The sequence below is a fragment of the Marmota monax genome, unplaced genomic scaffold (assembly GCF_021218885.2).
Source record: "Marmota monax isolate L192 unplaced genomic scaffold, Marmota_monax_Labrador192_F-V1.1 WCK01_AAM20220418_F8-fsc00052, whole genome shotgun sequence".
NCBI classification, from domain to species: Eukaryota; Metazoa; Chordata; class Mammalia; order Rodentia; family Sciuridae; genus Marmota; species Marmota monax.
Genome location: NW_026693473.1, coordinates 7071724 through 7098028, shown reverse-complemented (window position 1 = coordinate 7098028; position 26305 = coordinate 7071724). Strand labels below are relative to the sequence as shown.

General features: G+C 39.3%; 1 protein-coding gene and 1 pseudogene across 2 annotated transcripts in view; one reads left to right on the top strand and one right to left on the bottom strand.

Moving 5' to 3' along the window:
• Window positions 1-208: 208 nt before the first annotated feature.
• Rubcn (rubicon autophagy regulator) overlaps window positions 209-26305 on the bottom strand; it is a 66416-nt gene continuing 40319 nt past the window's right edge. For both annotated transcript variants that reach the window (XM_058583540.1, XM_058583539.1), the window contains exons 9-21: window positions 24628-24743; window positions 22465-22675; window positions 21488-21589; window positions 18251-18325; window positions 10595-10655; window positions 9738-9870; window positions 9034-9179; window positions 7312-7376; window positions 5590-5828; window positions 4888-4949; window positions 4322-4475; window positions 3154-3247; window positions 209-2917 (exon numbers count right to left, since the gene is read on the bottom strand). In XM_058583540.1, the coding sequence (XP_058439523.1) occupies window positions 2739-2917; window positions 3154-3247; window positions 4322-4475; window positions 4888-4949; window positions 5590-5828; window positions 7312-7376; window positions 9034-9179; window positions 9738-9870; window positions 10595-10655; window positions 18251-18325; window positions 21488-21589; window positions 22465-22675; window positions 24628-24743 (1637 nt within the window). In that variant the 3' untranslated portion in view covers window positions 209-2738. The remainder of the gene's footprint in view (window positions 2918-3153; window positions 3248-4321; window positions 4476-4887; window positions 4950-5589; window positions 5829-7311; window positions 7377-9033; window positions 9180-9737; window positions 9871-10594; window positions 10656-18250; window positions 18326-21487; window positions 21590-22464; window positions 22676-24627; window positions 24744-26305) is intronic.
• Window positions 23026-23683, top strand: LOC124101710 (transcription factor BTF3-like; annotated as a pseudogene).

The following is a 26305-nucleotide window of genomic DNA, read 5'->3' as shown; positions in this document are numbered from 1 at the left end:
GAGACTGGCATGTAGGAGGTACCCAAATATATGATGAATGTATGGCTAGGAAGAAATTGGCATGATCTGAGATAACTGAGATTTGAGAAGAGAATCTGAATTTGTGTGGTTGTGGTGGAAAAGGAGCAAGACAGATGTAGTATTGGTGGAAAAAACGCAAGACACTCAATACCTTTTCCTAATAGTCAAGACAGGCAAACAAAAGGAAGAATTTTATTTCCTTAGTTTATTAAAGATGACAATGAACTGTCAGACTGTGTGACAACTATAGCAAGTAGATATCAATCCAGTTCAAAACATGAGTTGTACACTCACAGAACATCTCTATTTAGATTTTTGCTCCTTTTAATTCAACAAAAGCTCTAAAACTTTGGCAAAGAAAGTTAGTAATGGCCTCATTTAAGTGACAAATGTTTGCCTTCTGCACTTTCTTGAATCTTGTCCCCACCTTGTAAGTAAACATTCCCCCCCCCTTTATGTACAGAAAAGAATACTTTTCCCCCTCCTGCTTTATTTAGAAGAAGCTCTCTTAAGTGCATTCAGAAGATTCTCCCCACATCAGCAGGAGCTTCTCAGATACTGTTAAGTTGCAAAGTGCTTTCAAAACATCCTATCCTCTGCCCTCTCTCAAATAAATAAATGAGTATTTGGACAGTTATGATAGCATAGTGTCCAAGCCACCAAAACACACAATGTAAAGGGATGGGGCCAGGAAGGTAGAGAAAAACAGTGAAAACTCAGGAGCATGTCAGATTGTTGGATTCAGCTTTGATCCTATGTTGATATGAAAAAAGCAGGATAGACAATAAGAGAGTCTCTCTCTCCTCCAGTGTAGTGACTTGGAGCAAGGAGCTGGATTTGAAACTTAAACCAAAACTGGAAGTAGAGCTCATCATACGTAACAAATCTCTCAGCCTAAATCTGGGGCCTAATCCTTAGTGAGACTTCAATTATGTAGGGTCATTCCCAAAGTTCCTGGAAGTTCTAGTCCTTCAAAGCTTGGCTTTCAGAGCTTCACCATGTACTCAAAGAACAGCATCAGGGTCTCTAGCCTGACGTAGCCCTCTGAGCCCAAGTTTGAGGAAGAGGAATCAACACTGTGGGCCAATTCCCACATGTTCCCTCTTGTTCTGGTAGAGCCTCAGCTTTGGCTATTACCTTAACACCCCTTTCACTTCTTTGTGAGACTCCTTGGTACATTTAGCTCAGGCACTTATTGGCTTCCACCAACCTTGTGCAACTTGCTGTTTGGTTTCCTGGGGAAGTACCCAAGCCACTTGTTTTCCACTAGCAACCAACCATGGGAAAACAGGTATACAGGAAGAAGTTGGTCCCAGAACAAAAATGCTGTGGGCTTTAGTTCACAGAGCTGCCAGCCCTCAGAAAAGCAACCCTGACCAGTGTTTTACATTGAGGTTAGGAACTATAGCAACTTATAGCTCGAACCTATACCCTGTCCCATCCAAGACCTTTTCCTGTCAAAATACACATTAAAGTGGGGAGTGGGAGTATGTTAAAATTATAATATGAAAAGGATGACTGAACTAATGAATATCATCAGGCTAGATAGAGTTAAGTGCATAATCGGCAGAAAGGTTCTTGTTATTCCAAGAACACAGGAACATTCACATTCACATCCACAAATTGTCAAGTTCTCTAATACTACCAATGGGGGAATGTTTAACCCCAACTCTGAGAAAAGAAAATAAGGCAAGAGATCAGTTACCACAGAGGGTCCCAGCCCTGTTGCAGGAAGGGGACAGAGAATGAAGTTGGGCTTTATTCAGAACTACAATGACCACTAAACAGGACAGAGCAGCAAGGAACCCACTAGTAAGATGGTGGGTGGGGTTTCTGTCCTCACTTAGGATGGCATCAGGGACTTGCCTGAGCTTGAAATATCATACCTACACTCATTTTGAGTTAGGTTAATTAAGGAGACCTGACCACTTAAGAGGAGGCCAACAGCTCCTCTAAATAAATACATGCTCCTTCTGTAACAGAGCCTCATTTATGCTTGTGGTGTAGGCTACAAATTAGATTGGCCTAAGCCTCAGTTCTGTTCTTTGCTTTAGCCCAGCAGAGTAGATAAAGAAATTTAGCTTGTGACATCATCTATGCTCAGAATATTTCAAACAGGAAAATGATGGCTGCTTCCTTGAGGTCTCTAAGGATTCTGGGAAGGTAATGATCTGTTCTTTGGCTCCCAGAGTACCCAATCAAACTGGAGAGAATGTCCATTCTCTGCTGCTTCTCTAGGACACAGTCTGATCCTATTGCAGGACTGGGAGAGAGAAAACTTATCCCCTTGTTTCAGCAGCAAAGGAGAAGAGTTGGTTGAGAAAGGCCTGGTTCAGAAGCTCCAGTACAAAAACAAAGTAAAAGTGGAAATCAGATGCATCTACAACCAATCCCATCCTAGTGAAGAAGGCCATGGATGTCAGAAGAATTGGTTTTCACTGTCCATTCCCCTGACAAGAGGCACTAGAAGCTCTAAAGACCCGCATGTCAGTTCTGATGGAAATACCTGGTCAAATTATCTGTCACAAGAGACTGGACCCATCAACCTAACAAAGGTTGATGACACATGGACGTCAGACAAGTTATTAAAATAAAAAAAAAAACAATGATAATGAATTTTTTAAAAAGCCCCAACTGGGGAAAGTCCTCATAACAGTGGCTCAGTTCTGCATTATATGTGATCCCAGGCCCTAGACAGAGGGCTTAAAGTGCTTTCTTCATGTGGTCTCCAGGACAGTGGCTTCTAGAGCCAAGGCTTCAGTGGGTTCCTCTTCATAGTCTGACATGTAGGACTCCAGGCTCTGCTTGGCCAGCAACTCCCGCCGCGCCTGTAGCCGCTCACACCGGGGACAGCTTCCAGACTTGAAACAAGCTTTATGATAACATGCTTTACACTCTGTTCAAGTTGAAAAGGTGAGAGAGAGAAAAAATAAATTTCTATTATTTTACTTGCTTCAGGCTGGAAGCAAGTCATTGCTGTAGCCCCTTCCCACTACCAGGGCTAAGAGTTCTGGTGGTGAAATATAGGAGTTGCTGAATCAAACCACACTCTTGCTAATGGAGATGGCTCAAAGGAAAGAAATTAACTTTGTGTTCAGTCTTTCTTGCCCCACTCCTAGCACCAGCCCTTACCTTCACAGGTCCGACATTTATGGAGCTCAAAAGGAAAGATGATATCCTCCTCATTCTGACAGAACTCACAGATAAAGCCCTTGGCTTGGCAGAGCTGAGGAAGAAAGAGATAGATAGCAGAATAAGGGAATGGCACAGGGGAATTCTAAGGAGAGGACAGGCAAAGCATAAATAAAACTGAGTGGCGTAAGGGATTCTATTTCCTACAGAGGAGAGATTGGGGCTGGATTTAGCATGAGAGCCAAACTTGAGCCAGCACTAGACTGTAACAGACAAAACTTTAAGGTGGAGAGAAGAGAGGCACAGACTTGAGACACTCCTACCACTAGAGTGTTTCTCAATGGAGAGAGAGAGAGGAGGAAGGAATGGTGCTATCATGAACTTCCTAAAATCAGTATTACAGTCTGGCTAATGATTTTATTTTGAAATAGGAATACTGTCAATTAAGATAAAATGTGAAGACATGGATGTTTCCCAAAAATAATACCCAGTCTCAGGTCAATCTGGAGTGAAGTAAGTCCAATACCCCCAGAGACACAGGAGTCTCTACATATATCCCATTTTGAGCTCTCATTCTGGGACTGCCACAGGAACATAAAGTGGGGAGAGTCCAAGATGGGAAGATCTAAAAATGGAGTTTCTGAATTTCTGGCATGTTGAGTATAGGATGAACAATAATAACTCATACTTGTAGAATACTTAAAATTTATAAAATGGTGTCATATAAATCATTTCATCAATCTTCAAAAATACTAAGAGAAAAAGATAATACATATAATTCACTGCAGAGATTTAAAAAATGAGGCTTACCTCAAAGAGAGCAAAATCATTTCTTTTGGTTACAGTATTGAAAATAAAAAAGCCAAGACTCAGAATTCTTCTCCAGATTCTAATCCAGAGTTTTTTTTCCCACTTATAACAATTCTTTAGTGAGGACTGCTCTTAGCTACCCAGGAGCTGCCAGAACCAATTTCTCTTCTAATCTAGGTTCTACACAGTTGGATGACTGCAGTTTACTAATCTAAAGAACAGCAATCCTTTTCAGTTTCTCTCAGAGTGTCCTCAGCCATCCCAACTTTCTGAAGCCAATCAGGAAGAACCTGGGCCCACCTGCTCCTTGTGTCCTAAAGCAAGGTCTCAGCTGCATGCTAGAGTAAGACTTTCTCACCATGCATCGCTCTACATGGGCAGTCCCTGCCCTGGTGAGCTCGGCAAGCCGGGGCCCCAGCTCCCCTTTCCTGGTTGTGGTCAGGTCACTCAGGGAATACAGGTGGAGATCCTCTGTCAGGTGGCCTGGGACTGTGTCAAAGGAATCCAGAAGCCTACAGGGAAAGTTGGGGGGGCGGGTAGCGAATGAACATTTTATATGTCACATTGTACAGAAAAATCCCTATTCAAAGGGGAGAAAGAAAAGCTAATGAAAGTGGGCAACATTCTTCCAGTGTTCCAGGCCACCTAGCCTTCCCACACCAACAGGTATCTGGATGACAGAAGTGACTTATTTATAAACTCCTGCAGAATAGTCCATACCAACTTGCAAAGAGTGGTGGCCACATATTCCCCACTCCAGAGAAATTATAGATACAGCTACTGCTGTGGCTTCTTGTATATCATTTCTGGACATGTCTGCAAAATTCCCCTATTTTTCTTCTTCACATAAGAATCAACTACTAGGACACATCCATGTCAAAGAAATTAACTCATTGGGAGGACTGGCCTCCACACAAGACTTACTCTTTGGCCAGTCGGCATGTCTTAAACATGTTCTTCATGTGATACAGCTGGACCCGCAGCAGCTGGAAACAAAGACGTTTTGGTGGGGAAGTGTGGAGAAGAGGAGAGAATTGGCTGTTAGAAAGAGCAGTATCTTTAAACCCTGGAGTTCTGGAAGCTTTAGATGTAGCAGCCAGAGTCAGACTGTATTCTCTTAACAACTTGTTTCAAAGTGATCTCTAGTCAGAGAAGGCCTCTCTGCCAGGTCAATCTGCCCAATCACAAACACTGTTGGCAGCAACTGAGAACTCTGGAATTCATATTTCCCCACCCTATTTTCTATTCAGTAGTATTTTCAGTGGAGAGAGAAATTCTACTTTTGCCACCCAGCGTTATCTATAGCTTCAGAGCTGCCACTGCCAGAGTTAAGGCTTTGACTAGACATGGAGCTGGGAAATAGGAAGAGATTGAGAAAGTACTAGAGGGCTAGGGATATAGCTCAGTGGTGGAGCCCTTGCCTGGCAAGTATAAAGCCCTGGGTTTGATCCCCAGCACCGACTCCCCTGCCCCCAAAAAAGTACACAGAGCATGAATGATAAAATGGCTACAGCTCTGACATTATGAAAAGGAGTATGGTGATCCTGGGAAACCCTACATGAAGAGAAAAAGGGGATATAGGGAGAAGGGTAAGAATCTATGGTGTGATCTTTTCAAGAGTCTTACTCGGACTTGATTGAGCAGCTTGACCTTTCTATAGAGAGTGCTGTTAATGTCCTGCACATTGAAGAGAGGATCGTTCCATATCTTAATGAGCAGGTCCTTAGAGAAATTGCTGATGTAGTACTTGCTGAAATCCCACTTGCGCAGAATCCGGCTAGGGATAACCATCTGAGCATTCTCATGACAGCACTGACAGAAGTACTTTCCCAAGTACTCACAGTACCGCAGCCGTTTGATATAATCTGCAAAATTCAGAAAGTCAAAGAGCCAGATGTGTCTACAAGCTGATAAGGCAGCTCTGCTGATCCTTCAAAGGGCAGAAATAGATGAGCAGTTGCCTCTAGCCACCTCTGTAAAAACTCCCCAAAGCTGTGAGAAACCCACAAGTGAGGCCTGTGGTCCCTATCCTAGAAGTCACTGAGAAAACAGTCTGCCAGAACTGATAAGACCCAACCTCCAAGAATCTAGCTGAAACTAAAATTTTCTCCAGTATACAGCCTGGTAATATACTCTCAGGGATAATTTTTTTTCTTTTTTTTTTTATTGGTGCATTGTAGCTGTACATGGTGGTGGAATTTGTTGTTACATATTTGTACATGCACAAAATATAACAATATAATTTGGCCAATATCACTTTCCAGTACTTCCCCACTTCCTCCCCTTCTCCCATTCCCTGGTCCCTTTACTATAGTCTACTGATCTTCTTTTAATTTTCATGAGATCCACCCACTCCTCACTTTTCCTTTTTCATCTTTAGCATTCACATGTGAGAGAAAACATACGACCCTTGACCTTCTGAATTTGACTTATTTCACTTAACATAATATTTTCAAGTTCATCCATTTTCCTGAAAATGACATATCATTTATCTTTATGGCTGAATAAAACTCCATTGTGTATATCTACCACATTTTCTTTATCCATTCATCTGTTGATGGTCATTTAGGCTGGTTCCATAGTTTGGCTATTGTGAATTGTGCTGCCATAAACATGGGTATACTTGTATCACTATAGTATGATGATTTTAATTCTTTATGATAAATACTGAGGAATGGTATAGCTGGGTCATATGGTGGTTTCATTTCCTTTTGAGGAGCCTCCATACTGATTTCATAAGGAGTGAACTAATTTATGGTCTCACCAACAGTGAAAAAGTGTTCATTTTTCTCCACATCCTCTCCAGCATATATTATTGTTTGTATTCTTGCTGACTACCATTCTGATTGGTATGAGCTGATATCTCAGTGTACAGTTTTGATTTGCCTTTCCCTAATTGCTAATGATGTTGAAAATTTTTTATTTATTTGTTGACCATTTGTGTTTCTTTAGAAAATTATTTCTTTAATTAATTTGCCCAATTATTCATTGAGGTTTTTTTTGGTGTGAAGTTTTTTGATTTCTCTATATATTCTAGATATTAATCCTCTGTCACAAGAGTAGTTAACAAAGATTTTCTCCCATTCTGTAGGTTCTCTCTTCACATTCTTAATTGCTTCCTTTGCTACGCAGAAGCTTTTTAATTTGCTGCCATCCCATTTATTAACTCCCAGAGATGATTTCCCTCTGATTGCGGTATTCTTTCCTATTTCCCCCCACTTTAGGCCCTTTTTTCTCTCTCCCCAATTTGCCCATTACCACCTCTTACTACCTCTGACTGGCTCCCTCTCTCCTAGATGTGAGAGAGGGTGAAGCCTCTGGAGGCAGTATGCACTAGAAGAAACTCACCAGGGTCAGTCCGGATGCCACATCCGGCACAGCGGTAATTCTGCTTGGCCACAGCAATCTTCCTCCTAAGGAAAGGCAAAGGAGATTGGCAGATAGCTGCTGCACAATGACAGAGGTCTTGTTAAGTATAGGAAGAGAGGAGAATTCATCTGTTTTTTAAAAGCTGGATAAAATGAACCTATTGGGAAAACTAATTCAAACTGAGGCTAGTAGGATTTAGGTCTCAATGACTCTTCCCAATAATGAAGTACACTGTCTATACAAATATAAGGGTAAGAAATAGTAAAGGGGAAAAGAACAGTAAGAGAGAAGCATCTGAGCTTCTTAAAAAGAGAAGAAAAAACAGCTCACAATACTCTTGGGAGGATGGCAACAGGTTGGGAATTCCAAAGAATAAAGGCCTCATTTCCAGTTAGATCTGGAAGACAGTAGCTGCTTGAGGATTCTGAAGAATCCTGAGAATTACTCTTGTTTTGGTGTCGGCAATTGAGCCCAGGGGCATTTAACCATTGAGCTACATCCAGCACTTTTTTTTTTTTTAAGATAGGAGTCTCACCAAGTTGCTCAGAGCCTTGCTAAATTGCTGAGCTGGCTTTGAACTTTGCAACCCTCCTGCCTCAGCCTCCTGAGCCACTGGGATTACAGGCATGCACCACACACCCAGCTGGATAACTTTTTTTTTTTTTTTTGGTACCAGGGATTGAACCCAGGGGTGCTTAACCACTAAGCCACATTCCCAGCCCTTTATTTGTACTTTATTTTGAGACAGAGTCTTGATAAGTTGCTTAGGGCCTCACTAAGTTGCTGAGGCTGGCTTTGAACTTGTGATCCTCCTGCCTCAGCTTCCCCATGTATTACTTTCAATTCTTTTTAAAAAATATTTTTAGTTATAGATAGACACAATACTTTTATTTTATTTTTTAATGTGGTGCTGAGAATCGAACCCAGTGCCTTACACGTGCTACTGTAAGGCATGTGTAAGTGAGCTACAATCCCAGCCCTACTATTAATTCTTAAAAGTAAGGATTTAAGGACAAAAATGGATAATACACTTCCTTTGCTTTTTATTTTTTTCCTCCTCCTCCTTTTTTTTTTTTTTTTAAGGCAGAAGTCTCACTATGTTGCCCAGGCCATATATATATATATATATATATATATATATATATATATATATATATATATATATATATACACACACACACTTTTATTATTTTTATGTGGTGCTGAGGATTGAACCCAGGCCTCACATGTGCTAGGCAAATGCTCTACCACTGAGCCACAATGCCAGCCCCCCAGGCTGGTTTTGAACTCCTGCACTCAAGCCATCCTTCTACCTCAGCTTTCAAGTAACCAGGACTAAAAGCATGTGCCATGGTGCCTGGCTCTTCCCTTGCTTTTAAATGAACAGAACTGTGTGGAAAGTATAACCAGAGGCAGAGATAAGAAGATAGGAAGACAGTTCTGGGGGCTGGAGTTGTAGCTCAGTGGTAGAGTGCTTGCCTAGCATGTGTAAGGCCTTGGGTTCAATCCCCAGAACCACATAAAACTAAATAAACAAAATAAAGTTTTATATATATATATATATATATATATATATATATATATATATATCCCTTTATAAAGGTGTGTGTGTGTGTGTATATATATATATATATATATGACAGTCTGACAATTCAAAGAGAATATATCTTTTTCCAAAGTGCACAGTCACTGACTACTCACGTTGGTGCTGGATGAACATTAAAGATTATCTGAGGCCGGGGTGGGGCCCACTCCAGGTTGCCACGAACGCGGATACGCAGTTTATAAATGTCCGCATGCTGCCCATCATCTGGTGAGATGGGCAGTGAGTCAGGGATGGGCAGGAGCTACAGGAGAAAAGCATAGGTGAGCTAACAATGACAGTCTGAGGGAACACATATGCTTGATCTTTATGGACATGACAGAAACATAGTTAAAAGACAGCATGGTATGAGAAACAAGGGCCTTGTGGTTCCAAGAAGCAAATACAGACACAGCATTCCAGGGTGGTGTTACCCTTTGCTGATGTATGCCAGGATGCTTCATGACTTAAAGATTCAATTTTAGGGCAAAGAAGAGTCCAAACAATTCACTTTTTCTAAGTGTTTTGAAGGTGGTCACAAAACAAGAGTTCTAACTCTGGGATTAGTGAACAGTTATGTGATAACAAGTGAAATAATAACAGTGAAAGAGCCATTATATTGATATTTTTGACAATTTAGGGAAAACCTAGGCAAGCTACCATTCACTCACTCATTCATTCATTCAATACATTTATAACAGATGGCTTCAATGAACAAGGAAGGAAATACAGGTTCATCCCACACTGGGAACAAGTGAGAAAGGAGAGCAAGATAAGAAAGGCTCAGAGCCTCCTGGACAGGGAAAGATGCTGAGGAGCCTACCTTCTGAGGGGCATCATGTTCCGGGACTAGCCACTCTAACTCTGAGGCAGCTGGAAGCTGCATCCCCTCAAACTGCTTCAGGAGCCCCATAGCCACCGCCTCAGCAGAAGTGGAATGCAGGAAGCAATGGGAACTGAAAAGGAGAAAATAAAGAAAACTGAGTGTAGGCAAAAGAAAGGGAGCCTTCCCTTTAGGATCTGAGATCAAATGTAGTAACTTCTCAGCTGAGGAAATGCCCATAGCACCCCAAGTCTGCTCAGCTTCTTCACTTATCATCTTTGGACACAGTGAAAAAATACTGATCTTATTATCGTCCTAAGACTCAGGTTCAAATCCCACTTACTAGCATTATATGGCACTACTAGTTAAGGGCTCTGTATTGCCTTTCCCTAAACTTTAGTTTCTTAACTACAAAATGGACACTACAATGTCCATTTGCAAAATAAAGTGAGTAAATCTGCTTTGTAGACTGTAAAGACTACTGTTCATCCCAAATGAACTAATATTTACCATAGCTGGGTCTATAGTATGGAACTTTTTCAACTTGATTTCATGATCAAAAGTCACAATCAATCTCTCTCTTGAGACCTAAGTGTCTAGGATAGAAGTCAGCAGAGAAAGAATAATTCACACTGCAAGCTTTGCCTTCACAAAAGCCCACCCCATTTAGATTTAAAAAAAAAAAAAATCTTTACTCTCTTTCTTCCTGTAGGTTCATCACCATCGAGCAAGATCATTACTTGAACCTTGCCTCCACCTGAATTGGAATGACTTTACATACCCATCTATTGGGTTTATTTCTCCCTACACCCACACCCCAAGGTTATTAAAAGTAAAAAAAGAAAGAAAGTACTTACAAGGACTGGGAAGAAATGAAGGGTTTGCTGTTTGAGGCTGTGCACCTTCTGATGTCAGCATCTAAACAGAGATAAGAAGAATAGGAAATGGAATAGAAAGAGGTAAAGAATATGGAAACCTTGACAAAGTATTGCCAGCTAAGCACTCAAGATAGCACCTAGGTGCTATATTCTATGCAAGAGAAGGAGCAGGTGAAGCTCTAAACGCAATTTATAATTTGGCTCTATTCAAGTCACAATCAGGCTGAATTAGTGACATTATGCATAGCACTGAGAAGGTCAAAGTAGTTACAAATCCAGGTGGAAACACAAACTCAGATTTGGTGTAAAACAGTGAATGAGAAAAGTAGGCATCCTAAGGCTTACAGGGACACAACCCCTACCGAGCAGAAACACAAAATAATGACTCAAATATCTCTCTCACTCTCTAAATATCAAGCATTCTTAACTGGTAAGCTCCCAGAAGCAAGAACTCTGCCTGAATTTATTTATTTATTTTTAATGTAAGAATTAGCACCTAACATAGAACTTGGATCATAAAAATGATCTGTGCAACTAAAAGTTTGCTTCTAACATCTCACAACTCTTGCCCTTACTCCTGAATGAAGAATGAAGTTTTCTAAATTCTTTAAAATTTTTGTGGAACCCAGTATGGTGGCACATGCCTGTGATGCCAGTGGCTGGAAGCCTGAGGCAGGAGGACTGCAAGTTCAAAGCCAGCCTCAACAAATCAGTGGGGCCCTAAGCAACTTAGGGAGATCCTGTATCAAAAATAAAATGTGGCTCCGTGGGTTCAATTTCTGGTACCAAAGAAAAAGAAAAAAGTTTTGTGGAAGGATTTCATTCCTGAAGGATAGCATAGGAAGGCAAAGAACTTCTCTGGAAATGCCTGATAACCAACAACTTTTCAGGGATTGTCAACACGATCTTTACTACAGAAATCTCACACACAACTGTAAGAAACCATGACAGACTTTCCAAAGCATATTTCTGATACATGACTTTGCAAAGGATTTCTAATAATGAATGCCTAAACTTCCAGAGACCTCATTTGCTCAAATACTTTTGATGTGGGGGAATGTAAAAAACAGAAGTCATGTTCGAGAAAGGCAGATAGACCTTAACCAAGTCATGAAAGGTTGTTTTGATAAATCCTGTCTCACTTCCTTTGATGCCCAGTGAAAAGATCTTTTCTCCCTAATGAAGCTTACACAATAATCAATCTAATAATAATCAATAATAATAATAAATCAGTCTAAATTCCTCAATAGAGTTTCTAAGCTTATGTCACTCTGCACTTGGCTCAATTGTTCCTTACATTTTCTACCATATATAGATTTTTTATGTACAACTATATTATAAAGTCTCCTTGTGAGGAAATGAGATTGTGTCTAATTCTTCTTTTGGATCTAAAATACTTAACACACAGTTGTGTATACAAACATGCTTAAATAATATTGTTGATGAGCTGGTTAACAGAATTAAATTTTTTTAAAAAAATATTTTTTAGTTGTAGATGGACACAATACCTTTATTTTATTTATTTATATTTTTTATGTAGTGCTGAGGATTGAACCCAGTGCCTTATAAGTACAAGGCAAGTGCTCTATTACTGAGCTACAACCCAAACCCCAGAATTAAATTTTTTTTGTGGGGGGGTGGTACTAGGGATTGAACTCAAGGGTACTTGATCACTGAGCCACATCCCTAGCCCTTTTTTGTATTTTATTTAGAGACAGGGTCTCACTGAGTTGCTTAGTTCCTTGCTTTTGCTGAGGCTGGCTTTGAACTCGTGATCCTCCTGCCTCAGCCTCCGGAGCCATTGGAATTACAGGCATGTGCCACTGTGCCCAGTCAGAATTAAAATTTGTTGACTAGTTTTCATATGTTCTCAAAGTAAAGATAAATAAGACATCAACCAAGTTTTTGCTGGTAACTAACAAAGTCTATTTTATTTAACAACAAAGACCTTCATTTATATCATATATTTTCTGTCTGCACTTGGGCCACTAAAATTCACATCCCAATGCACTGCTATTTGTCTAGTTTCACTATAATTAGTGCTAGTAGAAAAAAGGGGAAAAAAAAGGATAGACAACAGTAGAACAGACAGATTTTCACACATCATTTGCTTTACATTTATATGGGTAACACTTATACTGCCTGGAATTGAACATAAGTCTTGCCTTGTCTTAGTAACGCTCACAGTGCTTTGTACATAATAGGTTTTCAGAAAATATTTCCTAAAAGAATATTAATTGGCTAGAAGCAATTAACAGATTTTGAATATTTCATTTTGTTTGGGAGTAACAGAGAAGGAAAAAAGAAAATCTTTGACAGATATCCTTGAATAAGAAGCTGACAAATTTTGTTACTTTAGGACCAGCCTATTAAAGAAAATAACACACACTAGAGAGAAGTGGTTGAGAATTCATAGTTGCTAAGGAAACCACTGTCTCCATAAAAACTATAATCATGTGCACAAAATGAAGTTAATGTCAATGACAAGCCACATATATGACAGTGGTCCCATAAAATTACATTGTTTAGTGATATAGTAGCTATCTTAGTTGGTACAAGTGTACTCCACGATGTTTGCCTAATGACAAGTTTCTTAGAATATATCTCTTATTTATGCGAAGCATGACTGTATTTAGCAGTTTTTCATTGTTCTTTTTTCTTCTTTGAGAAAAAAAATCATTCTTTTCTCTTTATAGTATATAATCAGTCAAGTGCAATGGTGTACAACTATAACCCCAGCCACTTGAGAGGCTAAGGCAGAAGGATCACAAGTTCAAAGCCACCCTCAGCAACTTAATGAGACCCTGTCTCAAAATTAAAAAAGTGAAAAGGGCTGGGGATATGACTCAGTGGTTAAGTGCCCATGGGTCCAATCCCTGGTTGGGGAGGGCGGGCGGAAAGAACATAATCAAGTCATACTTTATCGTGTTTCTTTTTTTTTTTTTTTTAATCACAAGGTCCAAAGAGGTCAGAGGTATGTGGCATAGAATTCCTGGCTAATCAGGAACATTTCCAAGAGTGTGGAAGACCACAGTGCTTTAGAGGTAAGGATCTTTTACCCCAGGGTGGAGGAAGATAGGCAGCACCTAATATCAAAGGGGACATGACACCCGCTCTGGTCAAGAACCATGCTTGTGTGGCATCCTGCCGACTCTCTGGTCAGGTCAAACAGATGACTAATTTAATGTGGACAGAAAACTAGTGGAAGATGAGGACAGAAGTAGACCAGGGTCAGGACTGAGGATGTAGTTCAGTGGTAGAGTGCTTGCCTAGCATGTATGAAATCCTAGGTTCAATCCTCAGCACTACATAAAAAAGAAGTAGACCACGGTCTCAGAAAACTAAAGAGTAAAGAGAAAGAAAACCATTCAACTAGATGGATTAAATGTACCCCAAATGAGAGCACTTGAGAAAGAAGTCTGAGAAAACTCATCTTCCAAGTGAATTGAACATAATTATGAAACATTTTATTGATCTTGCATACAAAAACAAATATATTTTTTCCAAGGGAACCAATTTCAAGTGCTTTTGATGTTTTAGAGAGAATAAGTCCATTATTACTATGGACTGAAAAATAATTAGAATATTAAAAACAAACAACACTATGTGTTATAAATAGAAGAATATGCTGTGTGTCCAGACAACTAGTATTGGTACAATCCAGGAAGAACTAGTTAAAACCTTGGTACCTTAATAAAATCTGCAAATTTTTAAATGAAATAAGTAAGGCTAGTGAAGAATCAGTTTCATAATTTACTGGCCAGTTTGATGTTGGTCTCCATTCTGATTTCCTTCCAGTAGATGATACTCAACATATCAGAAAATCCAACATCAGTAAGTTTTCGGTAACTGCTAAGTCAAAAAAGAAATGATTTTTTAAAAATAGAGAACCATTGGGGCTGGGGATGTGGCTCAAGTGGTAGTTTGTTCGCCTAGCATTCGATTCTCAGCACCACATAAAAATAAAAAAAATAAAGATATTAAAAAATATAAAAATAAACAAAATAGAGAACCACTATTTTTTTAAAATGTATTTGTTTTTAGTTGTCGATGGACCTTTACTTAATTAATTTATTTATATGTGGTTCTGAGAATTGAACCCAGTGCCTCACACATACTAGGCAAGCGCTCTACCACTGAATTACAATCACAGCCCAGGAACCACTATTATTGTCTTAAAAAGAAACAAATTATTAAAAAGGGTAGGAGGAGAAGCAACTGATTACCTTGAATTGGATATAATTTTAAAACTTGTTGGAAAATACAGTTCTGAGTATTCATCTTTATATATTATGCCAGCTACCAATTTACTGATTTTTTAGCCACAAATCTGTCTTTTTGCTCACAATGCATTAGTACTGGATCCATAACCATTTCTCCTCTTTCAGCTGGGTACAGTGTTCTTTTCAGTGGAAGGCACTAAGGGACGCTAAGAAGTATGCCTTGTGCATCTTTGCAGCAGAGTGCCACTAGGTGGTACCTCTCATAAGCAATTTCTCTCAACAACTCCTGGGAGAACTTAACTAAAAGTGAGTGCCAGATGCCTAGTACCTTCCCATGAACTGCTTTCCCAGTATTATTTGAGTTCAGAGACAAGGCACTTTCCTCTACCCATCAGTACATTCTCCAGAAAATTGTTTCCCAGAGAAGGCTTGTAGCATGGCACCTCTTAGTACACAGTGTTACTTGATACTATATCAAAGCAGCTCTTCAGCTTCTCTACCATTCAGTGAGCCAGGAGGTCAGGATCTCAGGCCTTGTGGCCCTCTTTCACATTTGTTCCTTCCCTAGGTGCTCTACCCCAGCCTTAGAAAAAGTGATCGCCAACTACATCTGTCCTTTCTGTCATCTCTGGAATTCTCTTTACTCCTTATGAACCAATCTCAGTCCATGGATAACCAGCTCCATTCCTCAGGGCTTGAGGAACTTTATGGCAGAAGAGTGTAGCAGAGAGAAGTGGCTCACATGATGATCAGAAAGGGGTGGGGCAGGCAGAGATAGTGACTCTATTCTCAGATACAAAATACATACCTCAAAGGCACACCTGCAATTACCCATCTCCTCCAGCCACACCCTACCTGCCTCAATTACCACTCAGTTAATTCCATCAGGGAATTAATTCACTGATTGGGTTAAGGTTCTTATAACCCAATCTTTTCTCCTCTAAGCCTCCTTGCATTGTCTCTCACAAGAGCTTTGGGGGATACTTCACATCCAAACCATAACATTGGGACAATAAAAATGTTATAAAACTAGGTGATGGTAATGGTTGCAAAACTCGGTAAATTTACTAAAAAAATCAATGAGCTGTACACTTGAAGTAGGTGAGTTTTGATATGTAAATTATATCTAAATAAAATTGTTTTTAAAAAGATATAGATGATGATGAATATTAAGCTTTTTATGAATAAACCGTGATCTCAAAGTCTATCTCCAAATTCATTGTTAGAAATAAGGAACTTTCAAATTTATTTACTTTAAACAGTTCTGTCCCACACGGTCTATTTAATTTATCACAATCTAAGAAAAGTAATTAGACTTGGCAGATTATTACAATATTTAGAGGATTTATCATAGGTGATATTCATAAAATGATGCTTAAGTAGTTTAAACTTTTTTTCAAGAGTGTTATGGATCCTGATGACCTTCCTAATGATGGTATCCCAAGAGACTCTTCCATAGTATAAATTATTATTAAGCTGATCATATGGAAATGTGTCTGTAAACCTCTGGACATGATTAGAAAGACTGTTCATAAGAAGTAGAAGTAAAATACTTTTTAGGAAGAGTCTTAAACCAATAACAAACCTGATAAAAGACCAGAAACACATGATAAAGAACAGAAAGCAATAAAGAAATCTAGAGTAGAGAAAAATGAATAGTAAATTATACTTATATCATTGGGAAACTATGTACAGAAAGAACATGTTGTTGGGAAAACATATAATGGCAGCAGCACCCCAGAGAAAAACCCCAACATGGCGTCTAACGACCCTCTTTCCCCTCTTTGTTTCTTTCACTGGTGCGAAAGGTTTCCTGCCCGCGCCAACATTCAAACCCTGCTGGTGGGAAGCCTTAGCCCCAATTAGAATTAACTTCTTGGGCTCCGGAACTGACATATGGAAGAGCTTGCCAATAAACGGGCGACCTGTTATCTACCTCAGCCCTGCGACCTCTCCTTAGACCTATATAAACACACAGCCTTTTGTAATAAAGTGGAAAACCTCTTTGGTGATCTGTGTCGTGTGGTGCAGCATCTTCCAGTCTTACACATGTAACTTAAGTCATGTTTTTTTAAACTGGGTATCAAACCCAGCACCTCACACAAGCTCTCTTCGACTACATCCCTAGTCCTTTAGTTGTCATTTTTAAGAGTGACTTCTGACTTTCCTTTCATTCCCCTTCCATAATGTGTCTGAGGCAAGGTACCTCACCCCACACTCCCTGTCCCCCAGACTCCAAGAATGGGGATCACAAGAAAAAGTAGATTTTTAGTTGAAATTTTTTTCATATTCTTGGTGTAAAACTTGTCATATATATAAAATTTTGAAAGCTCCCAAAATTGGGAAAGGAAGGATATTAGGATAACCAAATAAAGGAATGCCTTATGAGTAAAGCAGATTGAATATGCTCTGATGAAATAGCCAACAGTCAATAAGCGCATCAGCAAAAGATTGTGGTTGTAAACACATCAGAAACCAGTTAAAAAGTGACAGGATAATCTGAAGCAATGGAAGACTAATGTTTAAATATATTACAACAATGCAGGATTAGAGAAAAATGAACCTAATTAGTTTTATTTCTTTAAATCTTGACCTAATCTTATATAATAATTAATTATATAAATTAATCTTATATAATTATTCAAATTCTAGTGGCTGACAATATGAACAGTCATAAACATTATATTAACATTATTAAAAGGTATGTGTCTGGTCCTGGGGATTGAACCCAGGGCCTTGCTAGGCAATGCTCTACCACTGAGCTACATCCTACTTTTCTTAGTGTTTTAGTTATTGTCATTTGTGTTTTAAAACCATTTTAAGTAGAATACTGTTACTTTCTTTCAATTAACTACACCTACAGAAAACCTACTTATTTGAATCACAAAGCAATTACTAAAGATGGCTATTTATAGCAGCAATTCCTAATTATATATGAAGTACCCAGAAGAGGTAGCTTTCTGAAAGTTGGCTCTCCAAATCTCAAACTCTAAGTGGACTAAGTTTCATGGCATTCTGTCCTACTTTTGCTGTCTAAATGTGTGGCAGTAGCTTACCTATATATTTGAACAAAAATTCTTTAACCATTTCTTTCTAAGCTATCTATTACCTCCATAGTCCATGACTATTTAATCTAAAATGATCACTGCAGGGAAGAATCAACAAGGACAAACCCAACGAAGACTTTGAGTTTGAGTTTGTTTATAGAGTCATATGAGGAAAAATATCTGAATATCTGAATTGTTCCTGGCTTCTTATTATCACTTAAGTCCAGTTTTTTCTAATAAGATCTTCAGATCATGTAGTCCTCATTACTTTAACAGGATTCACATGGCCAAGTATATACAAAAGCTGGCACAAACACTTACACACATGCATGTATAAGCACATCCACATTTCCAACACAGGCTACCTGAAAACATGGAGGCCATTGACACTGAGAGTCCGTTCTTTGACATGTGATTCAGGTTAGATCCTTCGCTATCATCTGTGTAATAATGATTATAAAAGGGGCCCTTTAGTTTTCTGACATGAAGTAACCTGATGAGATTGACAATTCTATACCACATGTTCCAGAGATCAAAAGATGAAACAGCTTTTAGGAACTTACATCAAATAGGCAGATGCTCATTATAGCTTGGATAGTTACTGCTACTTCCCAAACTCATCTAGCCTCAAGGACCTTATAAGACAATGTTTTTGTTTTTTAATTTTTTGTTGTAGATGGACACAATACCTTTATTTTATTTATTTATTTTTATGAGATGCTGAGGATCTAACGCAGTGCCTCACGTGTGCTAGGCAAGTGCTCTACCACTGAGCCACAACCCCAACTCGACAATGTTCTTAATCAGGGGTGATGTTGGCAATATCTGGAGACATTTCTGACTCTCAAGTGGGGAGAGGAGTACTACTGGCCTCTGGTGGGCAGAGGCCAGAAATGATACTAAATATTTTACTATACAAGACAGTTCCTCACAACAAAGAATTGCACTGCATAGAAGATGAGAAACCCTGCCTTAAGGTCTTTTCCTTTAGGATTTTTATTCTGAACTAACTAGGGAATAAGTTGATTAAACATCTCCTAGGAGCCCACAACTGCAGCAATAGTTTTCCAACAGTAATGTACTGTATGTCTTCCCCTAGGCAACTTCCTTGTCAACTCAATTAGCTTCCCCATCCTCCTGCTTTGCTTCAGGAAACATATTTAGCCTCCAACTGGACTATTCCACATCTGATAAAGCAGTAAACTCAGAATTTGCCTTAATATTACCCTCATGAAATTCTGCTGCTGCTCTTGAAAGGGTGGAATCCTCTCACTTTCTTTTAATTTTGGAGATCAAGTCAATCACAACATTATGGCACAACAAAAAATAAATATATGGCAGGTGTGGTGGTACAAGCCTTTAATCCCAGTCACTTGGGAGGTTGAAGAAAGAGGACTGCAAGTTCAAGGTCAGCCTGGGCAACTTAGTGAGACCATGTTTATCCCTAGTTCCTAGTATAGAGATCCTCAAACCCTTGGATTTTTCTAAGTCACAGAAATGTCTTTTATCATTAATAAAGAATCCCGTTCAGTCATACCCGAGTGTGTATTAATGAACTGACTCTTAGCAGGCACCCAGATAGTTTCAGGATGGGGCTGGCCACCAGAAGAACCAACTATATGATTAGTGAGTTGGAACTTTGACTTCCCCCTTTACCTCCATGGAAGACAGAGGGGCAGAAGATTAAGTTCAATTACCAATGGCCAATGACTTAATTAATCTTTTCCACATAATGAAACTTGGAACTACAAGGTTTGGGGGAGGTGCCTGGCAGGTAAACATATCCATGTGCTAAGAGGGTCGTGTACCCTGACTCCATAAAGACGGAGGTTCCTACACTAGGAACTCTTCAGGATCTTGCTTTATGACTTCTTCATGGGGCTATTTATTTGTATTCTTTATAATAAACTGAAATCATAGACATAATGCTTTTTTTTTTTTTTTTTTTTGGTACTAGGGATTAAAACCAGGGCCATATTCACAGCCCTTTTTTTTTTTTTTTTTTTTTTTTTTTTTGAAACAAGGTCTCACTAAGTTTCTAATAGCCTTGCTAAGTTGCTGAGGTTGACCTTGAACTTGCAATCCTCCTCCCTCAGCCTCCCTATTTGCTGAGATTACAGGTGTGTGCCACCACATCTGGCAATATAGTGCTTTCCTAAGTTCTGTGAGTCATTCTGGTGAATTATTAAATCTGGAAAGGGGACATAGGAACCCCTGAATTCATAGTCAGCAGGGAAGAATGTAGGTGACCTCACTTGCATCTGGTATCTTAAGTGGGAACAATCTTATGAAATTGAGCTCTTAACTCATGGATCTGTGTTAACTCTAGGTAGTCAATGTCAGAAGTAAACTGGAGGAAAACCAGGTGGTGCCAGATGCAGAAACATTGCTGGAAAACCACAAACAAAAAATGGAGTTTTAAATGACTACCTATTAGAAATACCTGTAGAAATCAACTACATTAAGAAAAACACAGAAGGCTAGAGACCTAAAAAATGTGTGTTAAGTCTGATTTTCTGAGTGGAAAAAAAAACCTGACTACTTCATCTGGAGGTCTGTACAGATGAATGGGTTCTCTAACATGTAATAAAAAAATCTATTTACCCCATGTTACAATGTCATAATGGAGTATTATAGACACAATTCAGCTCTACCTGGAACTTACTCTTAGCTTCACCCATGGGGAAGAACTTATGTACTGGAACTATTTTTGTTTGTCTCACTGATGAGAACTTGAAGAAACCTATGATATGCAGGAATGGAACATTAATATGATTTAATACAACTGACCTCCTGGTTGGGAGCCCCTCTCCTTCTATATGCTGATACTTCTAATAAGAATCTATGATTCTGTTATAACAAGTTAGCACTTAGGAGGTCAGAAATTAAAGCTCCACTTTGTGAACTTGATTTATTTTCCTTTTTGCTTCCTCCTCAATGATTCTTCTTGTCCTTTTGGTTGAGGGATATAATAAAGCTCCTTTTGAATAATTCAAAACAATTTTAGTTGTGTTATGGGGCATAAGAGGATAGGATTCTAATTTCATGAGGTATATGAACTAGAAGGAAGAATTACAATGCAAAAAAAGCATCAGGGTGACTTCAACTGTCAGCCCACTCCAACTGGAACATTTCCTTTCATGGTTCTTTTCTTTTCTGCTTAACCTATAAAGGGTATTTCCAGGTACATTGGCACATGCTGTAATCCCAGTGACTTGTGAGGCTGAGGCAGAAGATCCCAGATTCCAGGCCAGCCTCAGCAACTTAGCAAGTCCCTAAGCAACTTCATGAGACTCTTTCTCAAAATAAAAAATAAAAAGGGCTGGGGATATAGTTCAATATCAAGCACCCTTGGGTTCAATCTCCAGTATACCCCCCAATTTTTTTCTAAAAATAGGTTTGGTTTGTTTTGGTGGAGTGAACCCATAAAGGGGTTTTGTTTCTAACATAAGAAGTTGTTCCTTTCAGTATCCCTAATGGGTTACAACATTCCCTAACGGACCTTAATGAAGAACTTCTACTTAGGGAGTTTCACAGCATATGATTCCAAATTGAAAGAAACAAATAACAAAAGCTCCCAGTAACAAAGTATCACTTCTTACCTTGGATTTCAAATTCATCAACTTCATCACCAGAGCCAGAATCAGAGAACTGTGCTGAATCACGGGAACTAAATTGGGAGCTACTGGAGGTGACCCGAAAGCCTATCAAAAAATAATAATAAAAACAATAACAATAAATAGAACAGAAAGAGATCTCCTGCTCCTCCCAATGTCACAGTAAAAGGTAACTGGTAGGACTTAAATGTATATCAAACCTTTGTTGGAAGTGAAGCTGTTGAAATGGAAACTAGCTCTTGTTGATTTATAACCTTAGAAGATTTCATGTAAATAGGAGGTACTAGTATTTGGGAAGTCAACCTGGAATCAGTGGTCTTAGTTCTCCTTACATCAGAAATCTATTTTGGAAGGAAGCCATTTCTGATGTAGGAAATGGATGAATTCTGGAATAAGTATTCTTAGTCTGGTAACAAAAATAGAACAAAGGGGATGTGAGGGCAATCTGGCTTCCACATCTATCACCCCCATTGATCACCAGGGTTGATTCAGATGATCTGGCTGGCTATGAAAGTGTCCCTTTCCTCACTGCTCCATGTGTGTCCCTCCCAAAGCTTCTTGCTCAAAGAGAACAATCGTCCCTGATAGAGGAGGAGCATCTTTGGTCAAGGGTATATAAGTAGCTGAGCTCCCCTGCTAGAACCTCCAAACAAGCTCTCAAAAACAGAACAAAGTCTGGGGTGTAGCTCAGCAGCAGAGAGCTTGCCTAGCATGCATGAGGTGGCATTGGGTTTGATCATCGGCACCACATAAAAATAAATAAAATAAAGGCATTCTGTCCATCTACAACTACAAATTTTTTTTAAAAAATATAACAAAGTAATATCTTTCTGACAGTGACAAAACCTTGGTTTGGGTGTAATTCCCAAAGGAAGATCAGAAACGAAAGCCCTCAAGGCACAGAACTTGTCTTGAAGCCATGAAGAAGCAGGAACAAAAATGTGTTTATAGGCCTCACTCACTTCCTTGCTCAGTCTCCTGGTATATAGGGAGCAGATTCTTGGTGCGGATCTGCTGGCGCCGAAGGCGGATCTTCTGTTTCAGTTCCTGGATTTCTTTATCACTGTCTTCTTCTTCTACTTCCTCTTCTTCTAGGCATTGGCTCATCATGTTGCACTTCATTAGCTCGATGGCAGCAATCAAGGACTCTGAAATGCTGAAGTGTGCATTCTCCTATGGGAAGGCAAGCACCAAAGAAGTTGTATGTTAAGGAACTAAAAGTAAGCTGGGCACATGGCACACACCTGTAATCCCAGTGGCTTGGGAGGCTGAGGCAGGAGCATCCAAGTTCAAAGCCAGCTTCAGCAACTTAGAGAGGTTCTAAGCAACTTGGCGAGATCCTGTCTCTAAATAAAAATATAAAAAGGGCTGGGGATGTGGCTTAGTGGTTAAGTGCCCCTGGGTTCTATCCTTGGTACCAAAAAATAAAAGAAACTAAAAGTATTCAATGCCTCACTTATTATAATGCTGGAAAGCAGACCTTCCAAGGCATGCACTCCTCTTATCAAAAACACCCAGGGGAAATGCATACTTCTACTATAAGGAAAGTAGATGACAAGAAAATCTGTTCTAAATTCTCTTTGCTATCTTGACCATGCATGCCTGTTCCATTTTATACATAAAAATGAAATGAAAATCTCAGCTGGTCAGCCCAAGACCCCATGCAGCATTAAGTACCCCATGCGGTCCCATTTCAATTTCAACAAGAACTATCATGAACCAGGAAAAATTTAGCAAAATTTAGACACAAGAATGTATTGGTGGGAAAGAACTGCTCAGAGAGAAGATGGTGGTTCACAGAACCACTACAGCGGATAATAAAACACAAAACACTTCAATTTTCCTTAAAGAACATAGGGCTAAACAATATCTCTGATACTGAAGGGGTGAATGTATTTATAAATCAAGGAACAGTTATCCACCTTGACAAACCTTCAGTGCAAGCATCTCTGGTAACAAACATTTTCACCATTATAGGTCATGGTAAGACAAAGCAGCTGACAGAAATATAATATGTTAAACCAGCACAGTACAGACAGTCTGACTAGTTTAAGGAAACTGGCTGAAGCTCTGCCCAGCTGTGGATGGAAAAGCACTTGCCACTGGAGAAGATGGTGATGGTGATAAAGTTCCAGATCATTGGAGAATTTTGATGAGGCTTTTAAGAATGAGGCAAGTTGAATTGAGTCAACTTCTGAAGAAGAAAAAACTTGAAGATGTTACAGGAAGTTGCTATTTATCTTATGCTTTTTAAAATTGTTTTGTTTATGGACTTGATAAAATCTAGCACTCTACTATTTTTTTTTCTTTTTCTTTTCTTTAGGTACCAGGGATTGAAGCCAGAGGTGCTTAACCACTGAGCCACATCCCCAGCCCTTTTCATTTTTTATTCTGAGACAGGATCTCACTAATTTGCTTAGGGCCTTGCTGAGCTGCTGAGTCTGGCTTTGAACTTGTGATCTTCCTGCCACAGTCTCCCAAGCTTCTGGGATTACAGGCATGCACCCAGCTTCTCTAATATTTTTAAGCACAACCTGCTAGGACACTGCAGTTCTTTTTAGTTTTTGCTTATATGTAATTCATTTTTTTGCAGTTAAATAAGCTGAAGAAGCCTAGGAATAAAGTGTGAAAAGTTCTTTGCCTAGCAAAGGAAAAAAGAGAAGATGCCCAGAAATTTCAACCAGGCTCTTTTCCAAGTTCATATACTTACACATGAAGTATTAAGGTCAATGTTTTCAAGATATGAGTGTTTTGTTATCTAAAAAATGCTGCATAGTTGTTATTTATTATGTATCTGAGCCTAAGCATGAAATACAGAAGTCCTGGAAATAGAATTTATCTAAGGTTCCAGGATAGAAGAAACAATAATCATGTGCCTAAAATTGAATGTTTCTCTGCCCAGCACAGCTTCTAGGATAAAACTGCTAATATTTTGGACTTGATGAAAAGCACACACTTCCTGAGGAGTTCCTCAGAAACAGAAATTGCTGGACTTTATATTTACTGCAGGCTATACTCATGACACTGCTATAAACCTAAAATCTCTTTCAAACAAATGGCATCACAGATCCTCAGGCCAAATCTTCCAACGAATGAGTTCTTCATCAGACCCTTTGATTCCTCACCTTTTCAAGGTCTGCGCAGCTACCAAAGTCTTGCTCAGAGAGATAGCTGATGAGGGACTGTCCTTCTGATGGTCTTCGGAACATGCCCTCTCCTGAGCACAGGTACTGACCACCCTCTGTGGGAAAATGGAATGTAGATATAAAAAGTTCTGTCTCAAAAAGCAAATATGTAACAGCTAAATTTAGACTTCTTCAAGAAGTCTGAAGATTTTTTACCACTAAAGTGCTCTCATGTCTTCCCAAATAATGAGGAATTAGAGGTAAGGTATCTATCTTCTAATAGAATTACTCAGATTCTTAAGAGTCCCAGAGCACTACTAAGCCTCTTGGTTGGAGAATGGTGAACTACATGGAGACAGTCCAGAGACAATACTTACACTATCTAAATTTATAGACGACATACTCTCCCTCCTACTCCACACTCACAAAAATCTAAAAACCCATGCTGAGAGTCAGAAAAGGACACTAGTAACTTCCTTTTGTACATGACTTCCATGTGAAACTTGTCTTCTGGTAACTAAACCCAGATACTCAAAGGCCTCTTTTCAAATTCCCTCTCACCCTCTCAGACAGCCATTCCATCTGGATCAACAGAGACGTGCCGTGATAATACCTACAACATAAGAGACAGTGGGACCCCAGAGTCAGAGGGGGTCCAAGAGAAATGGCAGGTGACTATGATTTCTAGCACAGGGGTTGAAGAAGGGGTGGTCAGACTGCACAGTGCGTACCCTCCACAGAGTTGAGATGAGTACAAAAGCTGAGGCTTTAGCAGGCAGGAGGAGAAAGCAAAGAAAAGACACCATTTCATCCCTAGCCTTCCTAGTACGCACTTACCATACTCCAGGTACAGAGAGTTGGGTGTGCTGACTGCACTACTCTGAACAGAGAAGGGAAAGGGGCCTCTTAACTTCGACTTATCATTGTAGGATTCTAGTGTCAGTGACCACACCAGGAAGTAAAAACACACACAGAAGTAAGCAACAGATACATTCCCAATCTGGAGTTTCAACATTTAACTGCTACCATTCCCAAAGCCCACCTAAGAAGGAAAAGGGTAGCATATTAATAGTTAAAAGCCCAAGAAAACAGAACACGTAGAGGAAAGGAATGGGAAATCAGCTGGAAGAGAGAAAACATGATCTAGAATGGGACAACACAAAGGTGAAAAGTATCAAATCAAAATGAATCAATTTAGTTATTTGCCATCCAACCAAATGTTTCTAACCACTTCACAAACTAATTTAGCAAATAGTCTATAGGTTGTTAAGGTTGTAGCTCAGTGGTAGAGTATTTTCTTGGCATGCATAAGTGAGGCCCTGGGTTTTGATTTTGTTTTATCCCCAGCACCAAAAAATAAAATAAAATAAAACAAGAGAGAGAGAGAGAGAGAGAGAGAGAGAGAGAGAGAGAGAGAGAGAGAGTCTTCAGATGGTAAAACAAACACAAGCACATTAAAATTTTCTGATACATTGACACTATATTTTTTAAAAGATATCAGAAGGTAAATTTACATTCACTAAGGAATAAAAAAAAAAAACAAACAGCTATGTTCTTAACAGCAGCATCAAGGCAGTGCTGAAGAAGCTAAAGACAATGGCCTTGAAATCAAAGGGCTCAGTGACTGGAAAAGGAAGACAGAGGTTTCATGATAAGGTTGGCAAAGCAGGAGGTGCCT